Source organism: Anomaloglossus baeobatrachus, chromosome 4 (assembly GCF_048569485.1).
Source record: "Anomaloglossus baeobatrachus isolate aAnoBae1 chromosome 4, aAnoBae1.hap1, whole genome shotgun sequence".
NCBI lineage: Eukaryota > Metazoa > Chordata > Amphibia > Anura > Aromobatidae > Anomaloglossus > Anomaloglossus baeobatrachus.
In genome coordinates this window covers 275,347,163-275,359,640 of record NC_134356.1, presented here as the reverse complement: position 1 = coordinate 275,359,640, position 12,478 = coordinate 275,347,163, and the positions used below count along the sequence as shown (strand labels likewise).

The 12,478-nt window shown below is 46.5% G+C and overlaps 1 protein-coding gene across 2 annotated transcripts in view; it reads left to right on the top strand.

Annotated features, from left to right (window-relative positions):
* GNS (glucosamine (N-acetyl)-6-sulfatase) overlaps positions 1-12,478 on the top strand; it is a 76,881-nt gene that overhangs the window by 43,952 nt on the left and 20,451 nt on the right. For both annotated transcript variants that reach the window (XM_075344856.1, XM_075344855.1), the window contains exons 8-9: positions 9,590-9,708; positions 10,698-10,801. In XM_075344856.1, the coding sequence (XP_075200971.1) occupies positions 9,590-9,708; positions 10,698-10,801 (223 nt within the window). The remainder of the gene's footprint in view (positions 1-9,589; positions 9,709-10,697; positions 10,802-12,478) is intronic.

Here is a 12,478-nt window from a genome sequence, read left to right as displayed (position 1 = left end):
CAAAGGGACTCAGAAAGAGCAAAGGAGCTCTGATTCCTGGCGGGCTCACTCACGCCCCAAGAAAGCAACCGGAGGTACCGCTTCCAAGGCGGCTGCCTCATGACTTTCGGCCGCCTCCCTCCGCATCCTCGGTCGGTGGCAGGCTCTCCCGCTTTTGCGACATTTGGCTGCCACAGGTCAAAGACCGGTGGGTAACAGACATTTTGTCTCACGGGTACAGGATAGAGTTCAGTTCTCGGCCTCCGCCTCGGTTCTTCAGAACTTCCCCACATCCCGACCGAGCAGATGCCCTTCTGCAGGCGGTGACTTCTCTAAGAGCAGATGGAGTGGTGGTCCCTGTTCCTCTTCAGGAACAAGGTCAAGGTTTTTACTCCAATCTCTTTGTGGTGCCAAAAAAGGACGGCTCATTCCGTCCTGTTCTGGACCTAAAACTGCTCAACAAGCATGTGAACGCCAGGCGGTTCCGATGGAATCCCTCCGCTCAGTCATTGCCTCAATGTCTCAAGGAGATTTCCTAGCATCAATAGACATCAAGGATGCTTATCTCCACGTGCCGATTGCTACAGAGCACCAACGCTTTCTACGCTTCGTGATAGGAGACGACCATCTTCAGTTCGTAGCTCTGCCATTTGGTCTCGCGACAGCCCCACGGGTGTTCACCAACATCATGGCGGCAGTGGTAGCAGTCTTGCACTCTCAGGGACACTCTGTGATCCCTTACTTGGACGATCTACTGGTCAAGGCACCCTCTCAAGAGGCATGCCAACTCAGCTTGACTGTTGCACTAGAGACTCTCCAGACGTTCGGGTGGATCATCAACTTTTCAAAGTCAAATCTGTCACCGACCCAGTCACTAACGTATCTTGGCATGGAGTTTCATACTCTCTCAGCGATAGTGAAGCTTCCGCTGGACAAGCAGCGGTCTCTACAGACTGGGGTGCAGGCTCTCCTTCAAGATCAGTCGCACTCCTTAAGACGCCTCATGCACTTCCTCGGGAAGATGGTGGCGGCAATGGAGGCGGTTCCGTTTGCGCAGTTTCATCTGCGCCCACTTCAATTGGACATTCTCCGCCAATGGGACGGGAAGTCAAAATCCCTGGACAGGAAAGTCTCCCTTTCCCAGACGGCCAAGGACTCTCTGCAGTGGTGGCTTCTTCCCACCTCATTATCACAGGGAAGATCCTTCCTACCACCGTCTTGGGCGGTGGTCACGACAGACGCGAGTCTGTCAGGGTGGGGAGCAGTTTTTCTCCACCACAGGGCTCAGGGTACGTGGACTCAGCAGGAGTCCACCCTTCAGATCAATGTTCTGGAAATCAGAGCAGTGTATCTTGCCCTACTAGCCTTCCAGCAGTGGCTGGAAGGAAGGCAGATCCGAATTCAGTCGGACAACTCCACAGCGGTGGCATACATCAACCACCAAGGGGGGACACGCAGTCGGCAAGCCTTCCAGGAAGTCCGGCGGATTCTGATGTGGGTGGAAGCCACGGCCTCCACCATATCCGCAGTTCACATCCCCGGCGTAGAAAACTGGGAAGCAGACTTCCTCAGTCGCCAGGGCATGGACGCAGGGGAATGGTCTCTTCACCCAGACGCGTTTCAGGAAATCTGTCGCCGATGGGGAAGGCCGGACGTCGACCTCATGGCGTCCCGGCACAACAACAAGGTCCCAACCTTCATGGCACGGTCTCGCGATCAAAGAGCGCTGGCGGCAGACGCCCTAGTGCAAGATTGGTCGCAGTTCCGGCTCCCTTATGTGTTTCCACCTCTGGCACTCTTGCCCAGAGTGCTACGCAAGATCAGATCCGATTGCAGCCGCGTCATACTCGTCGCTCCAGACTGGCCGAGGAGGGCGTGGTATCCGGATCTGTGGCATCTCACGGTCGGCCAACCGTGGGCACTACCAGACCGACCAGACTTACTGTCCCAAGGGCCGTTTTTCCATCGGAATTCTGCGGCCCTGAACCTGACTGTGTGGCCATTGAGTCCTGGATCCTAGCGTCTTCAGGATTATCCCAAGGGGTCGTTGCCACCATGAGACAGGCTAGGAAGCCCACGTCCGCTAAGATCTACCACAGAACGTGGAGGATATTCTTATCCTGGTGCTCTGCTCAGGGAGTGTCTCCCTGGCCATTTGCATTGTCTACCTTTCTTTCTTTCCTGCAATCTGGGTTAGAAAAAGGTTTGTCGCTCGGCTCCCTTAAAGGTCAGGTCTCGGCGCTATCCGTCTTTTTTCAGAGGCGTTTGGCACGCCTTCCTAAGGTGCGCACGTTCCTACAGGGGGTTTGCCATATCGTACCCCCGTACAAGCGGCCGTTAGATCCATGGGATCTGAACAGGGTACTAGTTGCCCTCCAGAAGCCGCCCTTCGAGCCTCTGAGGGAGGTTTCACTTTCTAGACTATCACAGAAAGTGGTTTTTCTGGTAGCGATCACATCTCTTCGGAGAGTGTCTGAGCTGGCAGCGCTATCATGCAAGGCTCCCTTCCTGGTCTTCCACCAGGACAAGGTAGTGCTGCGCCCCATTCAGGAGTTTCTCCCGAAGGTGGTATCCTCTTTTCATCTTAATCAGGATATCTCTTTGCCTTCGTTTTGTCCTCATGCAGTTCATCGGTATGAGAAGGATTTACATTTGTTAGATCTGGTGAGAGCACTCAGAATCTACATTTCCCGCACGGCGCCCCTGCGCCGCTCGGATGCACTCTTTGTCCTTGTCGCTGGCAAGCGCAAAGGGTCGCAGGCTTCCAAAGCCACCCTGGCTCGATGGATCAAAGAACCAATTCTTGAAGCCTACCGTTCTGCTGGGCTTCCGGTTCCATCAGGGCTGAAGGCCCATTCTACCAGAGCCGTGGGTGCGTCCTGGGCATTGCGACACCAGGCTACGGCTCAACAGGTGTGCCAGGCAGCTACCTGGTCGAGTCTGCACACTTTCACCAAACATTATCAGGTGCATACCTACGCTTCGGCGGACGCCAGCCTAGGTAGAAGAGTCCTGCAGGCGGCAGTTGCCTCCATATAGGGGAGGGCTGTCTTGCAGCTCTAACATGAGGTATTCTTTACCCACCCAGGGACAGCTTTTGGACGTCCCAATCGTCTGGGTCTCCCAATGGAGCGCCGAAGAAGAAGGGAATTTTGTTACTTACCGTAAATTCCTTTTCTTCTAGCTCCTATTGGGAGACCCAGCACCCGCCCTGTTGTCCTTCGGGATTTTTGGTTGTTTTTCGGGTACACATGTTGTTCATGTTGAACGGTTTTCAGTTCTCCGAGGTTACTTCGGAGTGAATTTGTTTAAACCAGTTATTGGCTTTCCTCCTTCTTGCTTTTGCACTAAAACTGGTGAGCCAGTGATCCCACTGGGGGTGTATAGCCAGAAGGGGAGGGGCCTTACACTTTTTAGTGTAATTGCTTTGTGTCGCCTCCGGAGGCAGTGCTATACACCCAATCGTCTGGGTCTCCCAATAGGAGCTAGAAGAAAAGGAATTTACGGTAAGTAACAAAATTCCCTTCTTTTTGCCCAACACGCTTCTTGCGACCCTGTTGGCTATTTGCTATGAAGCGCTTGATTGTTCTGTGATCACGCTTAAAATGTTTGGCAATTTCAAGACCGCTGCATCCCTCTGCAAGACATCTCACAATTTTGGACTTTTCAGAGCCCGTCAAATCTCTCTTCTGACCCATTTTGCCAAAGGAAAAGAAGTTGCCTAATAATTAAGTACACCTTATATAGGGTGTTGATGTCATTACACCACACCCCTCCTCATTACAGAGATGCACATCACCTGATTTACTTAATTGGTAGTTGGCTCTCAAGCCTATACAGCTTGGAGTAGGACAACATGTATAAAAAGTATCATGTGATCAAAATACTCATTTGCCTAATAATTCTGCACACAGTGTATTTATTTCAAGGCTCAATGTTTGAGATGAGATGGGCTATTAGTCTGACTTTTGCAGATTAAAGAGGAAGTGAAATTTAAACACACAAATCAATAATGCAGGCAATCAAGATACATTACACAATTTCTTTCATCAAAGAAATCCGCTTCCTCATAAACCTCATAAAAATGCTAAAAATTCCTACTAGAGCTTATTTTTAGGGAAACTGAAACACTATTATATTCATTTGGTTGCGTACACCTCCTATAAGTCTGCGGATGTTTAGGTAGGATTATATCAAAGAAATATATGCCTTTGTTGTGGCTGGTGTGCATACATGAGTTATCCAATTTGTGGGTTAAGTACCTTTTTACTTTATAGTCTATTTGGTATTAATTTGCAAATATCTGGGCACACACTGATTGCTGCAGTATTATTTGGTTACTATATAAGTGTGTGTGTGTGTGTGTGTGTGTTTTATATATATATATATATATATATATATATATATATATATATATATATATATATATATATATATATATATATATATATATATATATATATATATATATATATATATATATATATATATATAATTTTATTTTTTATTATATATTATGTAATAAAAAATAATAAAATTTATATATATTATATATAATAAATTTTATTTTTATTTATTACATAATATATATAATAAAAAAATAAAATATATTATATATAGATAGATAGATTATATATCTATCTATCTATCTCGTATTTTTCGGACCATAAGACGCACTTTTTCCCCCCCAAATGTTGGGGGAAAGTTGGGGGTGCGTATTATGGTCTGAATGTGGCTGCGGGGAATGAGGGTGGAGCGGGTCATCGGGGGCACGAGCAGGCTGTAGCAGCCTGCCGTGACCACGTGGACCCGCTCATTTAATATGCACGCCCATCATCTCTCAGCGCTGACAGGTGGGCGGGATGATGGGCGGGGGATAAACAGCCGGCCGTGATCACCCCTGGCAACTACAGCCTGGAGTGATCATGTGCGGCTGTATTCATTGCCCCCCTTGCATCATTATCAGCGCGGGGTGCAGTGAATCAGTACACTCACCCGTCCCCGTTCCCCTGCAGCACCGCGATGTCCTCCTGTGCCAGCGGCGGCCGCTGAGTGTGGAGACTAGCGGGTCGCACAGCGATGACGTCATCGCTGTGCGCACGTTTCCACACGCAGACGCCAGCAGCCAGGAGGACATTGCGGTACTGCAGGGGAACGGGGACGGCTCCACTCAGCGGCCGCCGGCAGCCAGGAGATCGCAGTACTGCAGGAGAACGGGAACGGCTCCACTCAGTGGCCACAGGCAGCCAGGAGGAGATTGCGGTACTGCAGGGGATCTGGGACGGCGACGGCTAGTCTCAGCGGCGCTGCCGCTGACACAGACTGGAGGAGGAGCGATGCTGCAGGGAGTGAGGTAAGGTGAGTATGAACATTTTTTTTTTTTTAGGTGCCACAGGATGCGGGCCATATAGAGTGGGGGTATATTACGAGCAGAGTGGGGGTATATTACGAGCAGAGTGGGGGTATATTACGAGCAGAGTGGGGGTATATTACGAGCAGAGTGGGGGTATATTACGAGCAGAGTGGGGGTATATTACGAGCAGAGTGGGGGTATATTACGAGCAGAGTGGGGGTATATTACGAGCAGAGTGGGGGTATATTACGAGCAGGATGGGGGTATATTACGAGCAGGATGGGGGTATATACTGTATATACAAGGCATGAGGATCATTACCAGGACAGGGTATCTTAGTAGAGAATTTGGGGACATTACCCCCATAACAGTGTCAGCAGCAGCGCCTGCCCCATAACAGTGTCATGACTCCATTGTTTGCTTAAAATTTTATTTTCCGATTTTCCTGCTCTAAAACCTGCGACTTATAGTCCGAAAAATACAGTGTGTGTGTGTGTATATAATATATTATATTATATTTATATATATGTATCTATTATATGTAATGTAATAAAAATATATATATATATAATAGATATATATCTATTATATATATATTTTTTATTACATTACATATAATGGATACATATAATATAATATAATATATATATAATATAATTTATTTTTATTATATTAGTACGTATGTGAGTATATGCCGAACATTCATCAGACAAGCATGTATTTCTTGTATGGCGCTCATACTTGATACTGCATAAATTGAGATGTTTTGAAATTTGCGACCCTAAATTTATTAGTTATCAAATTTTACTTTTTTTCTGTTTTTTTTGTTTTTTTTCTGGGCTAAAGTAATACAAATTTAAAGGGCATATTAGAGCCAGCACTAATTAAACACAGCTTTATCTTAATTTCTCACATATACTGAATATATATAGTGGGTACGGAAAGTATTCAGACCCTTTTAAATTTTTCACACTGTTTCATTGCAGCCACTTGGGAAATTCAAAAAAGTTAATTTTTTTTCTTAATGTACAGTCTGCACCCCATCTTGACAGAAACAAAACAATTTATTAAACAAGAAAAACTGAAATATCACATGGTCAGGAGTATTCAGACCCTTTGCTCAGTATTGAGTAGAAGCACCTCTTGAGCTAGTACAGCCATTAGTCGTTTTGATAATGATGCAACAAGTTTTTCACCGCTGGATTTGGGGGTCCTCTGCCATTCTTCCTTGCAGATCCTCTCCAGTTCCGTCAGGTTGGATGGTGAACGTTGGTGGACAGCCATTTCCAGGTCTCTCCAGAGATGCTCAATTGGGTTTAGGTCAAGGCTCTGGTTGGGCCAGTAAAGAATGGTCACAGAGTTGTTCTGAAGCCATTCCTGTTCTATATTTCTGACAAGATGGGGTGCAGAGTGTACATTAATGAGAAAAAAAAAATGAACTTTTTTGAATTTACCAAATGGCTCCAATAAAACAGTGAAAAATGTAAAGGGGTCTGAACACTTTCCATACCCACTGAGTATATAATATTTTTTTTCCTTCTGTTATGTTGAGAACCAGATGACTACTCTTTGTTGTCTGCAATTTGCATTTTCCTATTGTTTAGTTTTTGTTCTTCTCATTCAATGAATAAAGCTGTTAAATACAGTAACAGACTTTCTTAAGGTGGCTTTACACACTGCAACATCGCTGTAACGTCATCGGTTTTATGACGTAATAGCGACCTCCCCAGCGACATTGCGGTGTGTGAAACACATCAGCGACCTGGCCCCTGCTGTGAAGTTGCTGATCGCTACAAATCGTTCAGGACCATTCTTTGGTCCTTTGTTGCCCGCTGTGCAGCAAAGTCTCAGTGTGTAAAGGGGACTTAAAACACTGGAAACGAGTGATGTGTCACAATATCTGTCAATCACTATTCTCTGTCAGTCGGTCTCTCCCTCTCGGTCTCTATTCTCTCTCTGTCGGTCCGTCACTATCTCTGTCGCTCTCTCACAGCATGTCGGTCATTTTCCCCTCCTCTCATACTCACCGATCCCCGGCGCGGCACTGCACGGCATTCACACTGCTGCGGCGGCTTTTACTATTTTGAAAAAGCCGGCCGCTCATTAAACAATTTCGAATTCCCTACTTTCCCCGCCCACAGGCGCCTATGATAGGTTGCAGTGAGACACGCCCCCCACGCTGAGTGACAGGTGTCTCACTGCAACCAATCACAGCAGCCGCTGGGCGTGTCTATACTGTGCAGTGAAATAAATAATTAAATAATTAAAAAAAAACGGCGTGCGGTCCCCCCCAATTTTAATACCAGCCAGATAAAGCCATATGGCTGAAGGCTGGTATTCTCAGGATGGGGAGCCCCACGTTATGGGGAGCCCCCCAGCCTAACAATATCAGTCAGCAGCCGCCCAGAATTGCCGCATACATTATATGCGACAGTTCTGGGACTGTACCCGGCTCTTCCCGATTTTGCCCTGGTGCGTTGGCAAATCGGGGTAATAAGGAGTTATTGGCAGCCCATAGCTGACAATAAGTCCTAGATTAATCATGTCAGGCGTCTCCCAGAGATACCTTCCATGATTAATCTGTAAATTACAGTAAATAAACACACACACCCAAAAAAATCATTTATTAGAAATAAAAAAACACAAACAAATTCCCTCATCACCAATTTAATCAGCCCCAAAAAGCCCTCCTTGTCCGGCGTAATCCACGGACCTCCAGCGTCGCTTCCAGCTGTGCAACATGCAGGTGACTGGAGCAGCAGAAGACACCACCGCTCCGGTCACCTCCACGCAGCTAATGGAGACAGCCGCGCGATCGGCTGAGCTGTCACTGAGGTTACCCGCTGTCACTGGATCCAGCGGTGGATGCGGGTAACCTCAGTGACAGCTCAGCTGATCACGTTACTCACCGCCGCTCTGTTCAGCTCCACGCAGCAACTGAGGTGAGTAGCGCGATCAGCTGAGCTGTCACTGAGGTTACCCGCGGCCACCGCTGGATCCAGTGACAGCGGGTAACCTCAGTGACAGCTCAGCTGATCACGCGGCTCCCTTCCTTTGCTGCGTGGAGGTGACCGGAGCGGTGGTGTCTTCTGCTGCTCCTGTCACCTGCATGCAGCACAGCTGGACGCGACGCTGGAGGTCCGTGGATTACGCCGGACAAGGAGGGATTTTTGGGGCTGATTAAATTGGTGATGAGGGAATGTTTGTGTTGTTTTTTTTTATTTCTAATAAATGATTTTTTCAGTTGTGTGTGTTTATTTACTGTAATTTACAGATTAATCATGGAAGGTTTCTCGGGGAGACGCCTGACATGATTAATCTAGCACTTATTGGCAGCTATGGGCTGCCAATAACTCCTTATTACCCCGATTTGCCAACGCACCAGGGCAAATCGGGAAGAGCCGGGTACAGTCCCAGAACTGTCGCATATAATGTATGCGGCAATTCTGGGCGGCTGCTGACTGATATTGTTAGGCTGGGGTGCTCCCCATAACGTGGGGGTCCCCATCCTGAGAATACCAGCCTTCAGCCGTATGGCTTTATCTGGCTGGTATTTAAAATTGGGGGGACCGCACGCCGTTTTTTTTTAATTAATTATTTATTTCACTGCACAGTATAGACACGCCCACCGGCTGCTGTGATTGGGTGCAGTGAGACACCTGTCACTCAGCGTGGGGGCGTGTCTCACTGTAAACAATCATAGGCGCCTGTAGGCGGGGAAAGTAGGGAATATGAAATTGTTTAATGAGCGGCCGGCTTTTTCAAAATAGTAAAAGCCACCGCAGCAGTGTGAATGCCGTGCCGCGCCGGGGATCGGTGAGTATGAGAGAGGAGGGGAAAATGACCGACATGCTGTGAGAGAGGGACAGAGATAGTGATGGACCGACAGAGAGAGAATAGAGACCGAGAGGGAGAGACCGACTGACAGAGAATAGTGATTGACAGACATTGTGATACATCACTCGTTTCCAGTGTTTGACTAGCTAGGTCGTTCTGCAGGTCCGGATCGCTGTTATGTCGTTGGCCAGGTTTGCCTGTTTGACAGCTCACCAGCGACTCACCAGAGACTTTGTAGCGATCCCGGCCAGGTTGGGATCGCTGGTGGGATCGCTGAAAGTCTGTGTGTAAAGGGGCCTTTATTCACGCTGCTCTAGATTTCCCTGCCTATATAGTGTAGCAATGAATAATTTATAGTATTTTAGACTTGATTGCGTTGTTTGGCTGTGTGGTGGTAATACTGTGTGGTTTGCTGAACAGGTGGCAGTCGCTGCTGTCTGTTGATGACCTGGTGGAAAAACTGCTCAAGCAACTACAGGCACGTGGTGAACTGGAGAACACCTTTATCTTCTTCACATCTGACAATGGCTACCATACAGGTAAACACTGTTTTTTCATGTTGGTCTCTCTGATGTTGCCATACTGGTTGAAGTATATGGATTATAAAATGCATAATTTCAGAATCCGTACTATTGGGAAAGTTATTAGACAGTAATTTTCCTAGATTAGTTAGTATTACTCCAGTAATCTCTGCAGACTAAGGCTAGTTTCACACTTGCGTTGGGTTGAATCCGCTGGGTCTGTTGCTGCGTCGTTTTGACGCATCCGTTATTTTTGTGTTGTCAATGGATGCAACGGGTCCGTTATTTCACAGGAATCCCTTAGCTGATTCCTATGAAATAACGGACTCGTTGCATCCGTTTTGGCGTCCGTCTAACTGAATGCGTCAGCTCCGTTTTTGTGTTTGTTTTTATTTCCATTTTTTTCATTCTGGGCATGCTCAGTAGAAATTAGCGGAATCCAGTGGCGGATTCCGTTGTAAAGCACTTTGCAACGGAACCCGCCACCATAGGGATCCATTATAACTATTGACGGATGTAACGGAATCCGCCGCTCGGCGTCATTTTAACGCAAGCAATTAACGTTGCATGCTGCGTTTCTTCCGCTCAGCGGAAGCAACGCAGCGTCAGACAGCGGAAGCGACGCAGGTACTTTTGGCACAATCCGTCATCCATACAAGTCTATGGGAAACAGCGGAATCCGTTAACGGATTCCGCTGTTTTCCAAAAGGGCGGATTGCAACTGAAGGAAAACGCAAGTGTGAAAGTACCCTAATACACACCTTGTCCTAGAAGTAGACCCAAGATTGGATTGTTTGGAGCTGAATTCTGAAACCTTTTCTGTAATTTTCAAGCTCCTCTTATTTTATAGGTTTTCCAGGCAGTCAATATGCAATCAATTCCTAATGTCAGATATTCAGAGAGTTGTTGTTGCAATTGTTCCACTCTTGTGAATATGGTTTGGGGTACGCTCTGTAAGTGCCGGTCATAGCATCTACTGTAGCACATTTATCTTGTCTTTGTTGTAGGGCAGTTCTCTTTGCCAATCGATAAAAGACAACTCTATGAGTTTGACATTAAAGTCCCATTACTTGTCCGTGGACCTGGGGTAAAGCCTAACCAGACAAGCCAGGTAAATTCAATGGACTAGAATAAGTTTTAAACTTTTTGTGCATTTACTATTGGAGTTATGTTTTCTACCCATGAGTAGTCGGTGGGGAGGCCCTCCATAAATGTGGGCTAGAAGAATAAAGGTGCTGCCATAACTAATTGGGTTCCATCTGTCACTGCCCCATTCTGATGTCCGTTTTTCATGTACATGTTGTATGTGGCTTTTCATCGAATGTATACCCACTTTAGTCTGAGCTTGTTCACATATCTGTTTTTGTTTTTAAGGGTACCTGTCACCAGATTTTTCATATGTGAACCAAAACTAGCACCTTCAGCAGCACCTGAGCTGTGTTCCATAAAGGCTTATATTATCCCCTGACTCCCCTTGTACACCTCCCAAAAACCTTTTTATATTCTCCGACGCTGTATGTAAATCTGGACAGTCCGGTCCGATGGGCGTCCTTGCGGCTGTGTCTACCCCTCCTCTCCACCGCTGATTGCCATCCTTTTCCTCTTGCTTGACGTGGATGACACCTCCTGCGTCATCCACATAGCCCGGGGAAATCTCATGCCTGCTCCGAAACATCGCCGGCTTGTGCATGTGCACTTTGTTTTAAGTTCTGCCTATAGTAGGGCTCCTCTGCCCTACTCTAAAGTGAGCAGGCACGGACCAGCAATGTGTATGAGCAGCCATGAGATTTCCTCCGACTGTGGATGACGCAGGAGGTGTCAATTAGAGGAAAAGAAGGGCAATCAGTGGAGGAGAGGAGGGATAGATGCAGCAGGAAGGACGCCATTCAGCCTTGACTGTCTGGATTTACAATTCTGGTTACAAATACGGCACTCCCTATAAACCTTGTTGGTGCTCAGATAGGGTCCAACTCAATAAACAATTAAGTAAGATCCGGCACTCAAACTTGTAGAATTTGCAAAAAAAAATTTGTATTATTTTTTTGACAGGCGTAGTATTCTGTGTGACAATCAATATTCAATATAACGTTTCGGTCATATGTGACCTTCTTCACATTATTTCACACAGGCTGCCTGTGTCAAGGGTCTCTCCACTGATAAGTGCCACTTTTTGCTATTCTGATATGCTGCCACTCAGGTCCTCAAAGTGGCACTTATCAGTGGAGAGACCCTTGACACAGGCAGCCTGTGTGAAATAATGTGAAGAAGGTCACATATTCAATATAACGTTTCGGTCATATTGATTGTCACACAGAATACTACGCCTGTCAAAAAAATAATTTTGCAAATTCTACAAGTTTGAGTGCCATATCTTACTTAATTGTCTGGATTTACATACAGCACCGGAGAATATAAAAAGGTTTTTGGGAGGTTACAGGGGGATTCAGAGGATAATATACACCTTGTATGGAACACTGCACAGGCGCTGATGAAGGTGCTAGTCTTAGTTCACACATGACAAATCTGGGGACAGGTTCACTTTAAGCAAATGAGAAAATTACTGATGAAATGCTGTTGCTAAAAATTAAAACGGAGACTAATCATTGAAAATCTGACCCAAAACACACGAAAATAGTTTTCTACATATGAGAGAAATTCCTGATTTCTGAATGATAAACGTATCTTATTTTACACTTTTTTTTTTTTATAGTGCACTATATACGGAGGGAGAGGGAGAGACGGAGGGAGAGGGAGAGACGGAGGGAGAGGGAGAGACGGAGGGAGAGGG